This window comes from Odontesthes bonariensis, chromosome 7, assembly GCF_027942865.1.
Source record: "Odontesthes bonariensis isolate fOdoBon6 chromosome 7, fOdoBon6.hap1, whole genome shotgun sequence".
In the NCBI taxonomy this organism is placed as follows: Eukaryota; Metazoa; Chordata; class Actinopteri; order Atheriniformes; family Atherinopsidae; genus Odontesthes; species Odontesthes bonariensis.
In genome coordinates this window covers 37,510,068-37,534,178 of record NC_134512.1, presented here as the reverse complement: position 1 = coordinate 37,534,178, position 24,111 = coordinate 37,510,068, and the positions used below count along the sequence as shown (strand labels likewise).

The 24,111-nt window shown below is 45.9% G+C and overlaps 1 protein-coding gene across 3 annotated transcripts in view; it reads left to right on the top strand.

Annotated features, from left to right (window-relative positions):
* LOC142384473 (diacylglycerol kinase zeta-like) overlaps nucleotides 1–24,111 on the top strand; it is an 84,922-nt gene that overhangs the window by 27,949 nt on the left and 32,862 nt on the right. For 2 of the 3 annotated variants that reach the window (XM_075470733.1, XM_075470734.1), the window contains exons 2-16: nucleotides 6,364–7,408; nucleotides 11,043–11,142; nucleotides 13,114–13,209; nucleotides 15,131–15,208; nucleotides 15,283–15,339; nucleotides 15,419–15,487; nucleotides 15,629–15,700; nucleotides 15,794–15,910; nucleotides 17,016–17,090; nucleotides 17,232–17,333; nucleotides 17,612–17,694; nucleotides 19,737–19,797; nucleotides 19,878–19,991; nucleotides 21,536–21,676; nucleotides 21,772–21,850. In XM_075470733.1, coding sequence (XP_075326848.1) covers nucleotides 6,393–7,408; nucleotides 11,043–11,142; nucleotides 13,114–13,209; nucleotides 15,131–15,208; nucleotides 15,283–15,339; nucleotides 15,419–15,487; nucleotides 15,629–15,700; nucleotides 15,794–15,910; nucleotides 17,016–17,090; nucleotides 17,232–17,333; nucleotides 17,612–17,694; nucleotides 19,737–19,797; nucleotides 19,878–19,991; nucleotides 21,536–21,676; nucleotides 21,772–21,850 — 2,260 coding nt within the window. In that variant the 5' untranslated portion in view covers nucleotides 6,364–6,392. The remainder of the gene's footprint in view (nucleotides 1–6,363; nucleotides 7,409–11,042; nucleotides 11,143–13,113; nucleotides 13,210–15,130; nucleotides 15,209–15,282; nucleotides 15,340–15,418; nucleotides 15,488–15,628; nucleotides 15,701–15,793; nucleotides 15,911–17,015; nucleotides 17,091–17,231; nucleotides 17,334–17,611; nucleotides 17,695–19,736; nucleotides 19,798–19,877; nucleotides 19,992–21,535; nucleotides 21,677–21,771; nucleotides 21,851–24,111) is intronic. The other variant, XM_075470735.1, reaches the window with a different exon arrangement.

Sequence of the window (24,111 nt, the reverse complement as noted above, 5' to 3'; positions counted from 1 at the left end):
TCGTAACGCACTCGTAACACATTCGTAACAGTTGTAACGCACTCATAACACATTCGTAACAGTCGTAACGCAGTCGTAACGCAGTCGTAACGCATTCGTAACGCATTCGTAACGCAGTCGTAACGCATTCGTAACACATTCGTAACGCACTCGTAACACATTCGTAACACATTCGTAACAGTTGTAACGCACTCGTAACACATTCGTAACAGTTGTAACGCAGTTGTAACGCAGTTGTAACGCAGTCGTAACGCAGTCGTAACGCAGTCGTAACGCACTCGTAACGCACTCGTAACGCACTCGTAACGCACTCGTAACACATTCGTAACAGTTGTAACGCACTCATAACACATTCGTAACAGTTGTAACGCAGTCGTAACGCACTCGTAACGCACTCGTAACGCATTCGTAACACATTCGTAACACACTTGTAACACATTCGTAATACATTCGTAACACACCCGTAACACATTCGTAACGCACTTGTAATACATTCGTAACAGTCGTAACACAGTTGTAACACACTCGGAACGCACTCGGAACGCACTCGGAACGCAGTCGTAACACAATCGTAATACATTCGTAACAGTCGTAACGCACTTGTAACACATTCGTAATGCACCCGTAACACATTCGTAATACATTCGTAACAGTCGTAACACAGTTGTAACACACTCGGAACGCACTCGTAATTGGAAGATTTATGACAAAAGAAAAGTAATTTTTCAGTATTTTAATGAATGTGCGGCCTCACATATTTGGAGATTTTTTTCCTTTACTGACGTAGTTAAATGTTCAGTGTATACTTTTCACGGCAGGTAAGCTGACGTCTGAGCTGCTCTGATGGGTTACAGGTGGGACCGCAGAGTGAAAGTGAGGAGGAAGGTCTATAAATAGAGAGGTTTCCCTGAAGTCACCCGGGTGATAATCAGTTAGCTGCCGTCAGTCTGTGGACAGCCGCTCACGTAACGTCTTACGGCTAAGCTGCTGCTACTGGAGCCTGAAAATACAGCAGAGATCAAGTAAACACACGCCGGTTAAACAGAAAAAACACTGACTTCTTTAGGTCAGAGGAGACATACGAGCATGCAGCCCGGACTCTGTTCCTCCTTTTACTGAAACCTCACCGCTGTGATGAGGAGACTAAAGTGAACAAACAGAAACTCACTTTAGAATTATTCAAACTGTAAGATGCACACAAAGATATTCAGACTTCAACAAAGTTCCCATCGGGCTGCAGAACCCAGCCTTTAAGGGTGAGAGGTCCCATCGGGCTGCAGAACCCAGCCTTTAAGGGTGAGAGGTCCCATCGGGCTGCAGAACCCAGCCTTTAAGGGTGAGAGGTCCCATCGGGCTGCAGAACCCAGCCTTTAAGGGTGTGAGGTCCCATCGGGCTGCAGAACCCAGCCTTTAAGGGTGAGAGGTCCCATCGGGCTGCAGAACCCAGCCTTTAAGGGTGAGAGGTCCCATCGGGCTGCAGAACCCAGCCTTTAAGGGTGAGAGGTCCCATCGGGCAGCAGAACCCAGCCTTTAAGGGTGAGAGGTCCCATCGGGCTGCAGAACCCAGCCTTTAAGGGTGAGAGGTCCCATCGGGCTGCAGAACCCAGCCTTTAAGGGTGAGAGGTCCCATCGGGCTGCAGAACCCAGCCTTTAAGGGTCAGAGGTCCCATCGGGCTGCAGAACCCAGCCTTTAAGGGTGAGAGGTCCCATCGGGCTGCAGAACCCAGCCTTTAAGGGTGAGAGGTCCCATCGGGCTGCAGAACCCAGCCTTTAAGGGTGAGAGGTCCCATCGGGCAGCAGAACCCAGCCTTTAAGGGTGAGAGGTCCCATCGGGCTGCAGAACCCAGCCTTTGGATAAACCTTCCTGCTAAACAAATGTCACGAAACAATGTTTTATAAAGAAAGTTCTGAAAGGTTTCGGTCGTGGCTTTGTGCACGTGCACAGCTTAGTCTGATTGATGACTTGCACCCACAGCACATGCCCTGATTGTTCTGTTGGTTCTGTTTCTGTGTTCCGGCAGCCGTCCGGTTCTGCACAGACTCTAAAAGAGCTTATGTTACGTTTTCTGTTCACTGGAACTTTCAAATATAATCTCATATCTGACAACTGAAATACTCTTTACAAAGCAGCTGCCTCCACGATCTTAAGATAAACCAAACACGCAGCTAGTTTACGCTCTCTGTGCTGGTTGTTTATACTCTGCAGATCTGGGACCTCTGTACAGTCACTGCCCCCCCCCTTTAGGAGCCCTGCAGTAACAGGCTCAGTGCTCAGGCATGTAAGGGAATCATTTCACCAGCAACAGTCGGTAAAAAAGCCCGTTTTCTCTCCGCCTGAGTTGAATGCGTGATTCAGGTAAAGGTGATCATAATGTTCTGTTCAGTGTTTTACTCAGAATGAGGTGTAATCAGGGTGTATTTCTGAATATTTTCCTGCCTCCGGCCCCCCGTGTCTGACTCTTTAAGGTCGTTTTGTGGCCCTTTTGCTCCTGATTGTTGTTAAAAACTCGGCTCATCTTTAACAAACGTCCCTTTTAGATGCTTTGTTGTTGCTTTTGGATGATTTATGGACCTTATCTGTTCTTTTTTTAAAACTTTTTCTTGTTCTTTGTGACCTTTTGTGGTTGTTCATGTCATTTTGCACATTTTACATTACGTTTTTTCCTGTTTTTGGGGTCGTTTCTGTGCAGACAGTCGAGGGTTACGGTTCACTTTATAACTGGATGAGTGAGCAGGATGATGGGTTGACGAGTTCTCTGGACTTTGGGTTTTGAAATGTTGATGGCCCGCTGCTTCCAGCCGGCTTCGCGCTGCTCGTCGTGGCTCAGCGAAGCCGTCGTCACGGTCTAATTACTGATGCGCCGTGTCTGTTTGCAGGGCCAGGAGGCAGCAGGTATTTCTGGCTGTAATTACTGCTGTTGTCTGTGTCACAGCGGCGATGACAGCTTCCTGTCGTCATGCTGCTCCTCCCGTGGAGAGAAGCCACACTTCCTGTAGCTGTTTTATAATTCATGCCTCTCTGGTCCTGGCAGGTTAAACAAGGATTGAATGCCTCAGGAACACGAGAAGGTTTGGCGTGCAGTCGCAACAAGGCGATCAGGAGTACTTAATATCAACCATAGTAATGATGCTAACTTTTAATTATCATGTTTGTTTGGCTCAAGCAAAGTTCACTGAATTAAAAACATGTATATATATAATGTAATATGATATGAGGATGTAATGTAATGCATGTAATGGATGTAACAACAGAGTGTTTTCCATCCTATCATTCCTCCTCAGACCCAAGTCTGTTAATTCTGACTTCCAGGGAAAAGTGTTGCCTTGCATAAGACCGAACAGTCGGCGAGTGGTCAGATACGTGGTTTGATCTCTTTATTTATTGTTTGTTTGCACTTTCATAAAACATTACAATCAAGAGAAATAGAATAAAATAAATAAATAACTATATATACAATAGATAATAAATGATAAGTTGCAATGAATCAGTGCTGGAGAGGTTAGAAACCCTGGAAACCTCACCATTAAGATAAATAAACAAAATTAAATGTATCTTATCAGGATAAAACAACAAATGGATTAATGAGAGAAAAAAACAAACCAAAGAATTAAAAACAACAACACAAAAATCAATAATCAAGCAATGAATCAAGAAATAAATTACAATAAATCAAAAAACTAAATTGCACTGGCAACTATAAACAAAAAAGAGAAGAAAAGGTATTAAGAGAGTCCCATAGAGTACAGGTGATCTTTTAATTTCCTTTTATAGATGGGTAGGGAGGGAGAGCTGTTCCATAAAGTTCCACCTTTATATTAGATGGGAAACTGTGCTCTGGTGGTACAACAGAGCGGGATATGAAGCAGCTTAGATTGTCGAGTTGTGCTGGAGTGAACGTTTGAGTTTTTTTTTTTTTTTTTTTTAAAGTATTGTTGGAAATGAGATGGAAGTGTGTGTCCCGGACTTTGAAGACAAATATACACGTTTCCATAGTGATGTTGTAAATGGACAATACCTTTGATTTGGAAAATAAATCTCCTGGTTGGTTATAGCTGAGGGCTCATTGAGTTTTCGGACTGTCGGTGACATCACAGTGACATCACTGTGACATCACTGTGTTAGGTGGGCTCATACCTTCTCCACTGTTTCATGGACTTCTTTTAACGTGTTTTGATAAAACTCGGGTCACGTGTTTCCATGACAACCTGTGAATCTTCTTCACTTCCACTTTAAAACACTCAGTGGGGTCACATGGCCTGAAAGGATCGGATTATTGGCTAAATTACAATCAGACTGAGTTATTAAGTGCATGTAGACACCTTAATCTGACTAAGAACTGGATCGGATGGGATTCAGACCCCGAGATAACTGGGTTGAAAGTCTCTCTAAACCTGCTCGTAGACGCTGAAGCACGTGGTGAATCAGACTTTGCGTTCTGCGCATGCTCCAGATGTTTTCCCGGGGTCGTGACCCGGAAGTCAAAGGAGACGATATTCCTGTTGTTGTCGCCGTCAGAAAGAAACAAACAACGCGATGGAGAACGCTCCGTTGGGCATCGAGTTAGTGCAACAAGCAGCTCATCACAGAGCAAATGTAGAGGGACGTAGCTTCATCTGGCTCTGCGTTCTCCATCTTTCTCCAACGCCTGAGTTTGTTGTTGTTGTTGGTGGTGAAGAGGTCAACAGGAAGTGGCTCTATTAGCAACAGCTGGAATGGGTACAGCGCCACCTATCATACCGGGGTATGACACGCTTTGTGCCTCTGATCCCATTCATTCACTGCCAGATATCCAAGGAGAATTACCCTCGCTCAGCTCATTCTTATTGTAATTTAGCCAATAATCCGATCCTTTCAGAGTCATGTGACCTCACTGAGTGAGTGACCGAGATGACGAAGGAAGCAGTGAAGTCTTGATAAAGGAAGAAGACGTATTTTAGCAGAAGCTCGGCGATAAGTCGAGCTGATATTTTGCGAACACGGAGAATCCTCTAAAAGGTTTTTAGAAAGTCTTGGTTTGTTGTCTCTTGGCCCTGAGACTGATCTACAGGATTTTATTAAATTGTTTGAAAGTCTTTACTATATCTTAAAGGTCTAATAGAGCAGGTTTACAGCCTGTAGCTCTCTATGACTGGTACACCACCTTTTCTAAAAGGTGAGCGTGAGGTGAAGCAACAAACCGGGTCATCCTGTAGATGAAACTACGCCGATCATTAGCACGTTCTGGTCAGCTGATATTTGACACATCGCCCGAATGCAGAACCACACAGAGCATGATATGGGCTCATAAACTCAGCTCTCCTCCTTTTTACTGACCGTGAAAGCTTCACAAACGAGCAGAACTACACTGAGTGAGGTGGTCCAGCAGCTCCGTCTGTTCAGTGTTCTGATGATGAGATGCAGAACTGAGCAAAGGTTTCAACGGTTTGGGTGTTTATTTCACACACTGTCAGGGACCGAAACATCCGCCCCGAGTCACGGAGAACACGATGGTCTCGTTTCAAAGAGTTCTGATCCCAAGATGAAAAGATTGCAGACAATAAATCTGCAGAAGAAGAACCATCTGCATGCTCAGAACCCTGAAGAACTAAGGCTGTGTTCGAAACCGCATACTACATACTGCATACTCATCGATCAGACAGTATGCAGAGCGTTTACCCACAATGCATTGCGCTCTTGCCTGAGCCGAAATCAGCCGGCCTGAAGCTGATTTCTCTTAAGCTCTAAACTCTGTAAACTTTAGCAACATTTGAAACATTTTCAGGCGAGAAAGTAGACGTTTAGATCCCCAACGTGTTGAAAACCTGACAAAATACCGGCTATTTACAATTTTGTTCCCACGAATTCGGTGCTACTAAAGCTAGCCGCAGTGAGCAACGCACTTCCGGTTATTTTCACAAAATAAAATACCCGTTGCCTTTTATCATAGGGAAAGCCATTACCATACAATTGGTGCTTTTGTTTTGAAAACAGGAAGTGAACCTACCCTCGTTGTAGCTAGCTTGAAACTGCCGTTTTGACAGGAAATGACGATCGGCGACGTCACGTTACGTTGCATCTTGGGTAGTTTGAGTATGAGTAGTAACCTCATGATGCATACCCAACATTTAGGAGAATCTAGTATGCATCCGGGAACTTCTCGCTTACTCAAACTCGCATACTAACTCGAACAGTTAGTATGAGTAGTAGGAGAAGTATGCGGTTTCGAACACAGCCTTCGACAGGTGCCGCCCTTTTTCAGGCGTTCTCACGTGATTCGGTTCCCGGTCTGAAACCTTTGCACAGGGCTGTAATAACGTGCTGCTTCCCGTGTCGCCGCCGCTCGGCTCCCTTCCTTCAGGCTAACTGCTGTTTGCATCCAACAGCCCCAGAGGAGCCTTTCGGGGTTCCCGACATGGACACTTTTTTCCGTCGTCACTTTAAGAGGAAGGAGGCGCCTCTTCAGGGGGATGCCGAGGCCTGCCGCCAGCGGAGGCCCAGCGTGGCCGTCCCCACCAGCAAGGCCCGCCGCAGGTCCAGCGTCGGGCTGCCATCCTCCGCCCTCGCTCAGCGCCGGCGTTCCAGCGTCCAGCTGCAGCCGGGGCCACCTTGTGCAGGGGGGGGGCGTCTGGCAAAGATCCCCTATCGGGGCAGGTGGGCGAGACACGCTCGCAGGCGCTCCAGCACCACCACGCCGAGCCTGAACCCGAGGTTCGCCGTGTGCCGCAGGAAGGCGGGGAAGCTGCGGACCATCGACACCCACCTGCTGGGGCCGTCCGTGCTGCTGGCCAGCCTCATCCAGATGGCCGAGGAGGAGGAGGACGGCGGCCTGGGGGCGGGGCCACCAGCCGGAGAGCAGCAGGTGGAGATGAGGGGCGGGGCCAGCGACAGCAGGATGTTTTCACGCTCCAGCAGCCTCCACTTGGATGGAGACGATGACAGCAGCGAGTACTCCAACGGTAGCCAATCAGACGGCAGCCAGGTGTCGGAGGCGGAGCATCTGCCGGAGGAGGAGGAGGAGGAGGAGGAGGAGGAGGAGGACGCCTCCTGGTGCCCCGCCCCTCACTTCTCTCAGGACTCCTCCTCCACCTACGCAGTGGAGGTGTTGAGGAAGTCCCCCCAGGTGCTGTCGACCTCGCGGCCCCTGATCCGGGCCCCGCGCTGCCTCCGCAGGAACTCCACCCAGGTGTTCGTGGGGGACGCCGCGCCCTACAGCTGCCACCGTGCCTCCAGCCTGAGGAGGAGGAGGAGGATCTCCACCATCTCCAAGGCCGGGAGCCCCTGGCCAGGAAGGGGCCCCCCGCTGCCCAGCCGCAAGAACTCCGTGTACTACCTCAACCACCCGGCCTTCTACAGGGGCCCCGGGGCCCTCAGCCCGCTGGGGGCCGACGGCTACGACTCCCGCCTGGAGAGCCTGAGTGCCTTCCTGCTGTATGTAGTCCAGCTGCTGTCCCAATGTGCTGAAACAGATCTGATTTAAATCCAAAGTCGAGTCAAGGAGCCACAGGGGAGTCAGATAATCCGATAAATAATCACCATTTGTGATTCAGACAGAATGATTTAAACTGACCAACAAAGATCAAACAAGGAGACCCTGCTGTGTGGGATAATCAGATTTATAAAAACATCACCTGCTCCTCAGCAGGTGTTAAAACTCAGTGAATCCAGCCTCAGATCAACACAGGACGTATTAGACTGTCTCATTATTTATGGAACCCCAATGAGCTGATGCAGCTCACTGCTGCTACCAGCTGCTGGAATCAGGGGTTCACTTAGTTTCTCACACACTGCTGCTACCAGCTGCTGGATCAGGGGTTCACTTAGTTTCTCGCTCACTGCTGCTACCAGCTGCTGGATCAGGGGTTCACTTAGTTTCTCACTCACTGCTGCTACCAGCTGCTGGATCAGGGGTTCACTTAGTTTCTCACTGCTGCTACCAGCTGCTGGATCAGGGGTTCACTTAGTTTCTCACTCACTGCTGCTACCAGCTGCTGGATCAGGGGTTCACTTAGTTTCTCACTCACTGCTGCTACCAGCTGCTGGATCAGGGGTTCACTTAGTTTCTCACTGCTGGTACCAGCTGCTGGATCAGGGGTTCACTTAGTTTCTCACACACTGCTGCTACCAGCTGCTGGATCAGGGGTTCACTTAGTTTCTCACTTACTGCTGCTACCAGCTGCTGGATCAGGGGTTCACTTAGTTTCTCACTCACTGCTGCTACCAGCTGCTGGATCAGGGGTTCACTTAGTTTCTCACTGCTGCTACCAGCTGCTGGATCAGGGGTTCACTTAGTTTCTCACACACTGCTGCTACCAGCTGCTGGATCAGGGGTTCACTTAGTTTCTCACTCACTGCTGCTACCAGCTGCTGGATCAGGGGTTCACTTAGTTTCTCACTCACTGCTGCTACCAGCTGCTGGATCAGGGGTTCACTTAGTTTCTCACACACTGCTCCTGCGTTCTGTCTCAGTTGCTGTTCCATAAGTAATGAGACGGTGGGATATGTTGATCTGAGGCTGTTTTTTACTAAGTTTTATCACCTGCTGAGGAGCAGAGTGAAAGCTTAAAATTAAAAGGGGGTGCACTTTCTTTTCCACATGATGGTAATAACAGTCTGGAGTATTCATGAGGTTATTTTTTCTGTCCTGCTTGCTGGCGCCTTGCTGTGATCCTGACAAACGCTCCAGCTCACAGGAGGAGGAAGCGGATAAATAAGTGATGAAATGCTTCCTGAGACTCTGCTGCTCATTAGCAGCCGAGCTAACGCTAACAAGGTCGGCTCAGTGACTGATCACAGCTGCTGTCGTTCTGTGGCTGTGTTCGAAACTGCATACTACATACTGCATACTACATACTGCATACTGCATACTACATACTGCATACTGCATACTGCATACTACATACTGCATACTACATACTGCATACTGCATACTACATACTGCATACTGCATACTACATACTGCATACTACATACTGCATACTACATACTGCATACTGCATACTACATACTGCATACTACATACTACATACTGCATACTACATACTGCATACTACATACTGCATACTACATACTGAATACTACATACTGCATACTACATACTGCATACTGCATACTACATACTGCATACTACATACTGCATACTACATACTGCATACTGCATACTACATACTACATACTGCATACTACATACTGCATACTACATACTGCATACTACATACTGCATACTGCATACTACATACTGCATACTACATACTGCATACTGCATACTACATACTGCATACTACATACTACATACTGCATACTACATACTACATACTGCATACTACATACTGCATACTGCATACTACATACTGCATACTGCATACTACATACTGCATACTACATACTGCATACTGCATACTACATACTGCATACTACATACTGCATACTGCATACTACATACTACATACTGCATACTACATACTACATACTGCATACTACATACTGCATACTACATACTGCATACTGCATACTACATACTGCATACTGCATACTGCATACTACATACTGCATACTCATCGAGTTTTTCTTTTTTCTCACCACATCTCCACTATTTAAGCCCTCGTGTGGCTCTTTTTTCTGGAGAAATGATCATTCATTTAGCCTCAGAAACATTCATCACACAGTGGGGTCACATGGCACTGAAAGGATCGGATTATTGGCTAAATTACAATCAGACTGAGTTATTAAGTGCACGTAGACACCTTAATCTGACTAAGAACTGGATCAGATGGGATTCAGACCCCGAGATAACTGGGTTGAAAGTCACTCTAAACCTGCTTGTAGACGCTGAAGCACGTGGTGAATCAGACTTTGCGTTCTGCGCATGCTCCAGATGTTTTCCCGGGGTCGTGACCCGGAAGTCAAAGGAGACGATATTCCTGTTGTTGTCGCCGTCAGAAAGAAACAAACAACGCGATGGAGAATGCTCCGTTGGGCATCGAGTTTGTGCAACAAGCAGCTCATCACAGAGCAAATGTAGAGGGACGTAGCTTCATCTGGCTCTGCGTTCTCCATCTTTCTCCAATGCCTGAGTTTGTTGTTGTTGTTGGTGGTGAAGAGGTCAACAGGAAGTGGCTCTATTAGCAACAGTGCATTCCTATAAATATCTGGGGACAATCATTGACTCGACCCTGAACTTTAAAGAGAACTGCACAGCTGGAAGTCGTCTCATTTCCACATTGATAGGACCACGATGACACTGTTTTATCGTGCTTTTATTGAATCTATTTGAACCTTTTCACTTGCATCGTGGATCGGAAACTTGTCCCTAAAAGAAAGGAATTCACTCAGCCAGATTATTAAAGGGACAGTTCGCCTCTTTTGACATGAAGCTGTGTAACATCCCATATCAGCAACATCATTTCTGAACATCTTCTTACCCCCTGCTGCGTCCTGTGAGCAGAGTTCCAGCCTCGTTTTGGTGTTGATGAAGGTAGTCCGGCTAGTTGGCTGGGGTTTAAAAAATAAAGCGTTTTGCTTCTCAGAACAATATGCGTTCAACAGAGTAATACATTTGCATCACAAAATGGTTCTCCAGGAAAAAGTCAGACCTCACAATCTCTTGGCCCTATTTTCTCTCCCTTCGTATCCTTTATTTTTCTTTATTAATCTAGCCAGGACCGCCTGTCCTCTGGATCTGTCCTCTGTCAAATTAATGTCTTTTAATAAGGTGTGTGAGATGCCTTCTCCTATTTTCTGCAAAACAAATCTACCTACAGGTACTAATAAAGTCGTATGAACTGAACTGATAGTTGAAATGGGTACAGCGCCACCTATCATACCGGGGTATGCCACGCTTTGTGCCTCTGATCACATTCATTCACCGCCATATATCCAAGGAGAATTATCCTCGCTCAGCTCATTCTTATTGTAATTTAGCCAATAATCTGATCCTTTCAGAGCCATGTGACCCCACTGAGTGTTTATGGACACGTAGGAGGGCTGGTTTGAGGCCGCAGTAGAAACCAGGACACGATCAGAGTTCCGTTCACATCCCTTCAAAGCTCTGTCGTTGTGTTTGCAGGAAAGCTGTCGCAAAGTCAGGCCTGCAGCCCGATGCGACTCAGCCCGGCGTGTCCACGTCCAGTGACGCGCTGCAGCCCAACGGCACCATCGACTGGACCGTGAGTAGCTTCATTTTCTCATCACAAACCAGCAAAGGAGCCGCGATGGCTCCCGTTTCTTCAGTTTCCCCCATTTAAATAAGGTTTACGAGTGGAAAAGAGTGAAAGGCTTTCCATGTGGATGTGTTTTCCTGTCTTTATGCTGGTAGTTTATCCAAATCCTGCAGCTGCTTTTCCAACATAAAGTGCAGTAAAGTTATCAGATATGTATCAAATGAAATATCTGAAGCATTATCCCTTGTTGTGAGTCAGGAAACTGTCCTCTGGAGGGAGCTGTTCTGCTCCACCAGGACAGACGATGGCCCGGCAGGGTCCTCTGTGCTCTGATGTAAATGTACTTTATTTATACAGCCCTTTACAGACAATCCTTACGGTGTACCAAAGTGCTTTACAGCAGGTAATAAATAAAGAGAAGAAGAAGTAAAAACAAATAAAATAACAGTGAAAGCAATAAAATACAACAAAATTGAATAAGATAAAAGTGTCATCATACTACTGGGCAGTGTTAATTTCGTCAGCTTTTTTTAATTTAGTCTTAGTCAAATTTTAGTCATTTTAGTCAACACTGTACATAATAGAACTTCTCCGCACACTGCTTCTCTTTTTTACATATATCACACCACCACCATGATCAATCATTATCATGCAGATTGTTTTGTTGTCCTTCGCGTTGTAAACGAAATGGCTCCATACATCCAGGCGTTGTTTTCGCCCAGCTCCAACAAACCGTATACCGGTATCCGAGCCCGACGCCATGACTGGACTGCAAAGTTGAACTAGCTACAGTTAAGTTATAGCTAGCTACCGGCTACGTTACTTGACATGGGAAGGGCCTAAACTCAACTGAACTCGACTCACTGAACTGTGGGACAGGTGCCGTGCAGGGACTAACAGGGCAACAGCGCGTAATCTTCTATGAAGTTCAAGAAACACTTATATTAACAATTACAAATTACAAATTAATTATAAACAATTACATTTTTTAATGTCCATTCGTCCTTGGCTTGTAAATTTCGTCTTGTCTTAGTCTCGTTAACGAAAATCATTTTTTATTCTCGTCATATTTTTATTTTCTGGAAGCAATTTTGTGCGTCATCGTCACGGGAAAAAGGGGCGTTAACGAAATATTTTCTTCATTATCCTGGTTGACGAAATTAACACTGCTACTGGGTATTAAAGCCATCCTAAATAAGCAGGTTTTTAGCCTGGATGTGAAGAGGCCCAGGTCAGAAATAAGACGCAGCTGGACGGGGGGCTTATTCCAGAGCCTGGGGGCAGCTTTGGGAAAAGGCTCGCTCACCCCAGGGTTTGTTTTCTGACCTGGGCACTTCCAGCAGAAACTGATCTGCTGACCTCAGAGCTCTACCAGGACTGTTAAAAGCTCAGATAAATACGACGGGGCGAGGCCGTTAAGAGCTTTAAAAACCAACATTAAGAGTTTAAAATCAGTTCTATAAAGGACAGGAAGCCGATGGAGGGAGTTAAGAACAGGAGTGATGTGCACACGTCTGTTGGTGTTGGTTAAAAGACGGGCAGCAGCGTTCTGCACCAGCTGAAGGCGGCTGAGAGAAGACTGGGAGACGCCCACATAAAGAGCATTAAAACAGTCTGACCTTCAACTTATCAGGGCATGGATGGCTTTCTCAAGGTCATGAAGACTTAAAAACATTTTAACTTTGGCCAAAACTAGTCCTGACGACATTGTTGATTTGTTTTATCCGACCTCAGAGTAAAGGTCAAAGGTCACTCCCAGATATCTGACTGATGGGACTGAGGCTTGTTTAGATCCATCACTGCTTTCTGTCGAACATGATGGATCCTCAGGAGATTCACTCCGTCTCCTGAGGATCCAGCTGTTCCCAGCCAGATGTGTTTTAAGTTGAAGCCCGCTTCTGACGTAACAGTGAGTCTGAGTGTGAACATCTGTGAACAGCTGGTTATGGACACCGGTTTTTTCTGTCCCGGTTGCAGGAAAACGCCCAGTACGGGGACCACATCTGGTTTGAGGCCAGCGTCTCCGGAGACTTCTGTTACGTCGGAGAGCAGTACTGCGTCGCCAAATCTCTGGTGAGTGGCGGCTCCGGTGGTTTGATCGCAGTTAAAGGGTCCGTGCGAACGTGAGCGAGGAGGGGGAGGGGTCGACTTTTATTTCCTTACCAACAGGGTCGGGGTTAGTCTCTGTTCTCGCTCTGATGTGTCCGACGCTGCTATCTGATCACTGCACACGGCTTCAGACCGCTTGGAAGCTTTATTTCAACTCAATTTTGGATATTTGCTCAGTTACTTGGTGCTGATGTTAACAAAAAGATGCAAAAGATGTGGGGGGAGTTATCGGGACCTTACAATGGAAAAAATCAAAGTCTTACCAAGTATATTTGTCTCATTTCTAGTCCAAATATCTCATTACACTTAATATAAGACACAACAAGCACCATTTCAGCCAGATATAGGGACTTGTTTGAAGACAATACATCTGGAATATCTTGTTAAGTGAAAAAGTCTTGAAAACAAATTGCATCATATGAAACAAGCTTTTTTTTTTTTTTACATTTGAAGAGGTTTTAAGCTAATTTCAAGATCACTTTTATCTCAAAAGTCCTAAATATCACATCTTATTTCAATAAAATCTTGACAAGCCGATTTTCACTAGTTCCATTGGCAGATTTTTTTTTGCTTATTTCAAGCAAAAACGTCTTTTATTTGTTGTTTTTTTACTTATTTTTGGAGGGGCATTTTTTCCAGTGCAGATGCTGAGTGTTCATTTTCTACCCTCAGACCAGGGCCGGTTTTTTGCTCTGGGCAATGTGGGCGACCGCCCAGGGCGCACTCAATGTGAGGGCACACGAGCGCCCTAAAAAAATTAAAAATAAAATTAAAAAAATCACCAGTTTTCTAAACTACCGCTCATTTCCATGTCAAGTTAGTGGACCCAGGCCACAACACAAACTGCTTCCAGTCCAGATAAAAACTGTATTTTATTCCTAAAATGAACATAGACCCATATACCTTCATGTAATTAACTGGGTTATGTGAAAAATGTTAAAATAAAATAAAAATCTGTGCAGCCATCTACGTGAATGTGTTTACGTCACGTGACTCCGGTTGATTGGCGGTTGAACGGACGGTGTTAATGGGAAAAGCAAAGGTAATAATGTGGAGTCATCATGTATCATCATCATGGTGAAAGACCAAAGAAGCCATCAGGTGCCCAGTTTAGAAAGAGAAGAAGAGGAGAAGAGGAGAAACGGGCAGAAGATAAAGGGATGCAGATTTCTATCAGTGACGTAGGCTATAGGCTATCTGTTAGCCTCTTGCTAACATGTTGCTATTAGCCACGACTGTGTTTGATTTTTAGTTTTGCTGAACTAGAATTAGAATTGAGGCATCATGTCATGCAGCTAATTTCACCCAAAGGCAACCTGGTCTGGTTTGTGTTTGCAACACAACAAGAAGTCCTGACTGTGGATTATTTTTATTGTTATGAGCTATATGCTAAATTAAATAACTTTAATAACTTCTAACACACATTGACATGGCATTTTGTAAGCTACATGTGGTACATTTTTGTATTTTTTTTTATTGATGTTTTTGCAAAAAACTGTTACATTATTACAGTTACATGGTAAGAATAGCAAACAATGTATTCTTTTTCAGTATCTGCCCAGTCTTTTTTTTTTCTTTACAAATAAAAATATAAATAAAACAAAAACACAGTCCAGCAACAGCATACACATCAAGCCAGACACAACACCAATATCAACAAACCAAAAAACACAACACCTTAGGATGCCTACATAGCATACATATCCTGTACCTGGAAAAAAAAAAATATATATATATATATGCAGAGGTAGGTAGTGTCATCCTTACATATTCAGCAGTTGGGCTAGGAATGGTGAATGAAAATCACCAGCGAACAGACGAGCTGAAACATGAAATCTTCCTGGTCTCCGTCACTGAGCCGCGAATCTGTCGTTTTGTTCTGCAGCAAAAGTCCGTGCCGAGGAAGAAATGTGCCGGGTGCAAGATATCGGTGCACGTCACGTGCATGGAGCAGCTGGAGAAGGTAAATCTGCTCTGGATTAACACCTGTGTTCGGCGTGTTTCTCCTGTTCGCCTCATCCAGTCGTCTCTGTTCAGATTAATTTCAGGTGCAAACCGTCCTTCAGGGAACCGGCGTCTCGGGCCATCCGGGAGGTCAGTGCTCGCCACGCATCACGGGCTGAGAGAATGCAGCGTTTGGGTGGTTAATGCTCACAGATGTGTTGTTTTTCAGTCCAACGTTGTCCGACATCACTGGGTCCACAGGAGGCGTCAGACTGGGAAGTGTCGACAGTGTGGGAAGGTGAGCTCAAAGTGCAAAATAACCAGGCTGAAGTCACAGAAACTCCAGATTAAAAGTAACGGGCAGAAAGCGAAGGCCTCAGTGTTCCATCTCACCTCGTATATGAAGCCTGTTATCGAGCGTTCTCTGCATCTCCAACAGGGCTTCCAACAGAAGTTCTCCTTTCACAGCAAAGAGATCGTTGCCATCAGCTGCTCGTGGTGCAAACAGGCGGTGAGTTCATGTTCTACTCTGTCACTTCACTGAGTAAAAGGTCAAAGGTCAGGCAGCGGGTGTCCTGAGGGTGACTTCCTGCTTCTGTTTCAGTATCACAACAAGGTGACGTGCTTCATGCTGCAGCAGATAGAGGAGTGCTGCTCCCTGGGAGCTCACGCTGCCGTCATGATCCCGCCCACCTGGATCATCAGGGTGCGCAGGCCACAGGTACGTGCACACGCCCACACGTGCACACACGCACGCACTTCAGAAAACGTTCTAATTGCTTCAGAGGAACAATCACAAAAACTCCAACACGAGGTCGGCCTGATGGAAGAGTTCTCACAGGAAGGAGGAAAGCAGAGATGAGATGTGCCCCCACAGCTGTTGGTGGTGCAGATGTGCCCCCACAGCTGTTGATGGTCCAGATGTGCCCCCACAGCTGTTGATGGTGCAGATGTGCCCCCACAGCTGTTGGTGGTGCAGATGTGCCCCCACAGCTGTTGATGGTGCAGATGTGCCCCCACAGCTGTTGGTGGTGCAGATGTGCCCCACAGCTGTTGGTGGTGCAGATGTGCCCCCACAGCTGTTGGTGGTGCAGATGTGTCCCACAGCTGTTGATGGTCCAGATGTGCCCCCACAGCTGTTGGTGGTGCAGATGTGCCCCACAGCTGTTGGTGGTGCAGATGTGCCCCCACAGCTGTTGGTGGTGCAGATGTGCCCCACAGCTGTTGGTGGTGCAGATGTGCCCCCACAGCTGTTGACGGTGCAGATGTGCCCCCACAGCTGTTGACGGTGCAGATGTGCCCCCACAGCTGTTGATGGTCCAGATGTGCCCCCACAGCTGTTGATGGTCCAGATGTGCCCCACAGCTGTTGGTGGTGCAGATGTGCCCCCACAGCTGTTGATGGTGCAGATGTGCCCCCACAGCTGTTGATGGTGCAGATGTGCCCCCACAGCTGTTGGTGGTGCAGATGTGCCCCCACAGCTGTTGATGGTGCAGATGTGCCCCACAGCTGTTGGTGGTGCAGATGTGCCCCCACAGCTGTTGATGGTGCAGATGTGCCCCCACAGCTGTTGATGGTGCAGATGTGCCCCCACAGCTGTTGATGGTGCAGATGTGCCCCACAGCTGTTGGTGGTGCAGATGTGCCCCCACAGCTGTTGGTGGTGCAGATGTGCCCCACAGCTGTTGGTGGTCCAGATGTGCCCCCACAGCTGTTGATGGTCCAGATGTGCCCCCACAGCTGTTGATGGTCCAGATGTGCCCCCACAGCTGTTGATGGTCCAGATGTGCCCCCCAGCTGTTGATGCGTTTGTGTCACTTTCTGCAGACGTCTCTGAAGTCCAGTAAAAAGAAGAAGAGGACGTCGCTGAAGTGCAACAAGTCGAGCAAGAAAGGAGCCGAGGTGAGGAAGAGTTTTAGAGTTTTAGGTCACCAGATGTGCAGTGAAACTCTCATTGTTGATCATTTCTGACTGAAAGCATCAGTTTCAGCTCTGATTGGTTGTTAGAAGCATCTGTGATGTGTTGTTGTTTGTGTGTCTCAGCTCCAAGATGGCCGCTGGAAGCCCTTCCTGGTGAAGCACCTCCCCTCGCAGCTCATGAAGCCTCTGCTTGTGTTCGTTAACCCAAAGAGCGGCGGGAACCAGGTAGTTTGATGTTTCCCGCTTTCCGACGGTGTAATGATTCCAGCCGGGATACTTTTACAGAAACTTTGAAAACTGAAACGGTACCGTGTGAAAGCAGATACTCAGTGGAGCACGAGCTGTGCTGAGCTGAGCTTCCAGCAGTAAACGTGCACAGCAACCCTGGACCAGCCGCTGGGTCCGTGCCCCCAGCAGGGCAACAAAGCTGTGTCTTTGCTGTGGGATTCAGGCACTCTGAACACGTTTACTCTTGAAACTCTTTTTGTTTTCTTTTCTTTCAGGGAGCAAAGATCATCCAGTCCTTCATGTGGTACCTGAATCCTCGGCAGGTGTTCGACCTGACGAAGGGAGGACCCAAAGAGGGGTGAGATCCGCCGCTGCTCCCCTTCCACAGCCACCCAGCTTTCTTGCTAAAACTACATTAACATGTGATGTCAGGGCAGAGAAGTCCGTGGTCCTGTTGAACCGGAGTCAGCTGGTTGTGTTTTCACTTGTTGGAAGCTTTCAGCTGTTGAATAACCGTTTTGGGGAGTTTTGGGAAACAGCCAGCCTTGATGCTTTACGCCAGGGCTATTCAATTTTTATGACTTGAACTTTATTAGTTTTCCATAAAGAAAAATACACAACAGTTCCAAATTAACATAACACAAACATTGGCATTGGTAAATCTTCTGGAGTCTCCATAGCATGTGCCAATACAATAATTAAGATTACTTAATGGAAAGAAAAAAATACCTAAATAAAATAAAAGACAATAACTTCAACTACCACTAACCAAAAATCTACGTATATACAGTGCACAGTGAAAATGAGTACACCCCTGTTGAAAAGTAACATTTTGAACAATATTTTAATACACACACAAGGGAGTTTAACATAGGGGTGTACTCACTTTTGCACCAGCATAATTTCACAAAAATGGACAAATATGTCATTTAAGTTATATTATTGACCTTTCTTTTCTGTTGTAAGCTGAACAGATGTTGTATTAAACTTACTCTATGCACGTTTTGGGAATAACTTGTGTGTGTATTAAAATATTGTTCAAAATGTTACTTTTCAACAGGGGTGTACTCATTTTCACTGTGCACTGTAAATTAACTTAAAAAAGCCCTACCCACAGAAACATTTAAATAATTATAGCATTACAGTATATTCAGATCATAAAATTAAGTTTAAGCTGGAGATGCCATTTAACCCACATATTTAAAAATAATGGGACCACTTTTTGTTGTACTCATTAATTCTCTTCAGCAATCTGTATGATATTCTTTCTAAGGCAGCAAGTTTGCCCATGGATCTATACCAATGAGTCAGAGAGGGGATAGATGGACCCTTCCACTCTCCCACCAACAGCTTTCTCCCCAGCATAACAGCTGTCTGCACCCATTGCGACAGGGATACGGCAGGGCTATTCAATTACAAATTCAGTTTGGCCAGATTTTAAAACCGAGACCTTAAGCTGGGCCGGACATTTGCAGCGGTCAGTAAGGAGGAGGTGATGACAGATTTCAAACCAACACAAATATAATGAAATAATGTGTGATGTTTTTTCATCATTTCCCCTCTTCGTATTTTTGTAAAACACATTTTAAAACTTTTAAATTAACCGAGGTATTCGCAATACTCTGACTCCTGAAATAACCCGGGCATTAAAACAAGAAGTGCACATCAATGGTGAGCAAATAGTAAAAATAAACATATCTGACATAAGAACATCAAAAAGTGCGTTAAAAACTTCTCTAAAGTAATAGAACCTGAGGTAACAGCAATGCTATTTTTCACTTTAAAATACTAAAAATAATATTTTGGTCACAAAATGTCTCCCTTTTGAAATGAAATCAAAGTCGGGTGTTTTTCCAGGTGGTGTCTCCGGACATTAGACTCCTCAAATACCGCAACAGAGTCATTGCAAAGTGTGTTTACTTTGCAATAGATTTGGAGTTGGCGGTAAAATAAAACGGTATCTGTCCGCCCAGGCGGGGTTAAAACGATGGTTTGCATCGTCAATTTTCCGTTTTTAGGGTTGAGAGAGATGTACTTTTTCAGTTGCTAACATGGTTGTATCAGTAACTTTCAAAACAACGCGCTGCCTTGTGGGTTGGTTCAGACGTCTCACTCTGACTGTCCTTGTGTCAGCACTGATCAGAGCTGCTAACAGACAGTTAATCAGGATTAAAGTGTTAAATCTGTATTAACTGTTTCTATCCGAGTCTGAGAGCAATGAAACCATCAGAGATCAACGTTTTAGTCTGACTTTGAGTTGTTCCTTTCAGACAGAAACGACTTTTCCAGCTGTACAAATTGAAATTAAGATTTTCGAGGTTAAAGCTGAGAAAACTGAACCGATCGGGAACGTTCACCAGGTCCTGTGGCCTGACTGCTGCTCTGCTCTGGTTCCTGCAGGCTGGAGCTGTACGCCAAAGTGCCCAACCTGAGGATCCTGGCCTGCGGGGGGGACGGCACAGTGAGTCCCGCTCAGCCTGACACGGTCAGAAACCGATGCTTTGCCCCATAGTCACGTGTTTGGTGTGTGTGTGCGTTCAGGTGGGCTGGATCCTGTCGGTGTTGGATGAGCTGAAGTTCCGCCCTCAGCCTCCCGTGGCCATCCTGCCTCTGGGGACCGGCAACGACCTGGCGAGGACTCTGAACTGGGGCGGGGTGAGTGGTGCAGGTTTAGCTGCTGATTAAAGTTTGTTACGAGACAAAGTCGGGTGTGATCAGCCCTGCTGCTCCAGCAGAACATGAATCATCTTTTCAGACCGTGATTCCACTTAGATTTACTGTACATCAGCATGATTACGACCTTCAGTGTGCTAACCCTAACCTAACCCCAACCCCAACCCTTCAGTGTGCTAACCCCAACCCTAACACCAACCCTAACTCCAACCCTAACCCTAACCCTTCAGTGTGCTAACACCAACCCTAACCCCAACTCCAACCCTTCAGTGTGCTAACACCAACCCTTCAGTGTGCTAACCCTAACTCTAACCCAAACACCAACCCTAACTCCAACCCCAACCCTTCAGTGTGCTAACCCTAACTCCAACTCCAACCCTAACTCCAACTCCAACCCTAACCCTAACCCCAACCCTTCAGTGTGCTAACCCTAACACCAACCCTAACACCAACCCTAACTCCAACTCCAACCCTAACCCTAAATCCATCCCCAACCCTAACCCTCAACCCCAACTCCAACCCTAACACCAACCCTAACCCCAACCCTAACTCCGACCCCAACCCTTCAGTGTGCTAACACCAACCCTAAACCCAACCCTAACTCCAACCCCAACCCTTCAGTGTGCTAACCCTAACTCCAACCCTAACTCCAACCCCAACCCTTCAGTGTGCTAACACCAACCCTAACCCCAACCCTAACTCCAACCCCAACCCTTCAGTGTGCTAACCCTAACCCCAACCCTAACTCCAACCCCAACCCTTCAGTGTGCTAACCCTAACACCCCCAACCCTAACACCAACCCTAACTCCAACCCTAACCCTAAATCCATCCCTAACCCCAACCATAACCTCAACCCTAACACCAACCCTAACTCCAACTCCAACCCCAACCCTTCAGTGTGCTAACCCTAACACCACCCCTAACCCAACCCTAACCCCAACCCTTCAGTGTGCTAACACCAACCCCAACTCCAACCCTAACCCTAACCCTAACACCAACCCTAACCCCAACTCCAACCCTAACCCTTCAGTGTGCTGACCCTAATCCAACCCCAACCCTAACTCCATCCCTAACCCTAAATCCATCCCTAACCCCAACCATAATCTCAACCCTAACCCAACCCTAACCCAACCCTAAATCCAACCCTAACCCAACCCTTCAGTGTGCTAACCCTAACCCCAACCCCAAAGCTAACGGGACAGGAGCCCACAGTCTGCGTCCTCAGGCGTGTTCAAGAAGGTTCAAAGAACAGGTTCAGAGAGAAGGTTCAGAGAACTTTAGTTAGAAATCTTCTTGTTAGAACGTATTTAGGAGCCAAAAACATTATTTTATTCATTCCATTGTGGATGAAACATTTCCCAGATATGTTGTACTATAGTCTGACCTGTGGATGGCGCCAGAGGACGTGGAAGGTTCTGTAAGTCTGTAAGTTACTGCTGCCGCTCAGCAAACTGTAACAAGAAGAAGAACTAATGCAAAGAGGAGGAATAAAAACAGACTGACCATCGCTGTCCTCCTGTCTCAGGGTTACACCGATGAACCCATCACAAAGATCCTCTCGCACGTAGAGGATGGAAACATCGTCCAGTTGGATCGATGGAACCTGAACGTGGAGGCAAACCCGGACGCCCGGCCCGAGGAGAAGGACGAGCATCAGACGGATAAGGTCAGTTTCACGCTCGCTGTGCGAAGGTCTCGGCTGGAACTCTGATGGCTCACTTTCCCGCTTCGTCTTCTTCTTCTTCTTCTTCCTCCTCTCAGCTTCCCATCGACGTCTTCAACAACTACTTCAGTCTGGGCTTCGACGCTCACGTCACGCTGGGCTTCCATGAATCCAGAGGTCAGTTCACTCACACTGACACGTGTTTAACGTGGTATCAGCAGCACTGGTCCAGAATCAAGAAGGGAAAGAGGAATGCTGCATCTCATTTTGATTTTTAACATGTGTTTGTTAAAACTAGGGCTGGGCGAGTTAACTCGTTATCATCGCGTTAACTATTTTATTGTGCATTAACGCAGGTTTTATTATTGTAAAAGTCTGTTGCTCACAGGCTTTTATTTTGTAAAAGTCTGTTGCTGTCTGCTGCGGAACAGGAAAAGAAAGTAATCGGCGGATCCACCAAACATGGAGAAGGGTACGGAACTTTTACTCGGCCATTTTCATGTTAAAGTTCTTCCGGACGGCGGAGTCGACAGAACCAAAGTCATCTGTAAACTCTGCCAATATGCCGCCCACTGATTGGTTGAGAGACTCCGGTTCTTTTCACAGATGTTTATTAACGCCACATCAACACCGTAGAACTAAATGTTCGAGTAAACAAAGTAAAAGACGACATTAGCTGTTGTAATCATTAAAGAAATAGCATTCTTAGCATTGTCGCTGGTACCAATAAATAATCAAAGTAATACTGGCCACTTTAGCCTTTAGCTTCTCAACCAACAACAGAGTAATTCCCCAGAGGCAATCTGCAGGGTCAGAACTAGGATTCTTTAACTTCCACTTCTCCTCTGCATCACATTCACACAGTTACAGCAAACACCACGAAGCATGGAGGAATAAAATAAAGATAAACTAGCAGCTAACATCACCGCTACAGGTGCTCCTCGGTTTCTGTGTGAACCTAACAGAGCTAACCGGCGCTACTTCCTGTTTTACTTGTTTCAACATAAAAGCACGTATTTCAAAATAAATTTTTAAAAAAACTCCTGCATTTACAGCCAAGTTGAATTGTCTTCTCAGCGTAGTAGTTCCAGTCTAAAATATCACTTAAAGGCAAAACACACAACTGATAGCAGCAAGTCATTCAAGGAAACAGACAGTGGAGCGAGGCTTCTACATAAAAACTACAGAAAGATGCTGATGTTAAAAGTGTGTTTGCACAACAAATGTTATGGCACTTACCTACCGTACCAGCGGATAGCAGAAACTGTCAGAACAGACTCATTGAAAGCTCTGAAAAACAAGGTCAGCAGTGATTTCCTGAGTGGCCTCGGCCTCTTTTTTTTTTGTTTAATATTTTTATTGGTAAGGCACATTGGAATAGAAATCAATGTCACATTTACATTGAGCATTGTATCACCACAGTGTCAGTTTGAACAAACATATTAATACAGTCAAAATAATGTGCATCTTGATGAGTTAAAAAAAAAGCTACCTCCTCTAGTGTTTTTGGTTTTTTTTTCCACAACAATTCCAGAACAATACACAAATGTGGGGGGCTACTTAACCAACAGTTAAGGACATCTATATATAGCAATTGAATAAGTATAATAAGTGTAATATGTACATGTGTGTGTAAGCTGCTCAGTATAAATAAAAAGGAGGACAAAAGACAGAAAAGGAAAAAGAGAGGAAAGAGAAGAGAAGGAGAGAGTGAGTGGGGGTCCATCACTCAGGGGGCAGAGATTGAAGGGAATGAAAAAAAGTTTAAAAAAGAAACCACTTGTTGTAGAATTTGTCAGAGTTACCTTTCACTGAATATCTGATCTTCTCCAGCTTTAGAAAAACTACATAGTTTCATTGAGCCACTGAAAGCTGGAGGGAGCTTTGGTTGACTTCCAGTGAAGAAGATGGCAAACCCATTAATGAATTGAAAGCTATGATATCTCGCTGCTTGGAAGTAAACCGGTTGTGGTCTTCCGGGAGCCCAAATATAGCGACATGGGGAGAACCCTTTATGTTCGTCAAAAGTATTTTTGACTTGATATGAAAATAGTTCTGCCAGGACCGAGAAAGTAATGAACAAGAGTAGAACACGTGTGTTAGATTGCAGGGTGAAGCTTGAAATTTGTCACAGTTGTCTGCGATATTAGGATAGAACTGTGACAGTCGAGTTTTGGAAAGATGAACTCTGAAGAGTACCTTGAATTGTATAAGTGTGAGACGAGCGCAAGGTGAGCTTGTTGTAGATACTTTGAAGAGCAGCGTCCCACCAGACATCCTCCAAATTCAGACCCAGTTCTTGTTCCCAGGCAGTTTTAAGGGATAGTTCGCCTCTTTTGACATGAAGCTGTATGACATCCCATATCAGCAACATCATTTCTGAACATCTTCTTACCCCCTGCTGCGTCCTGTGAGCAGAGTTCCAGCCTCGTTTTGGT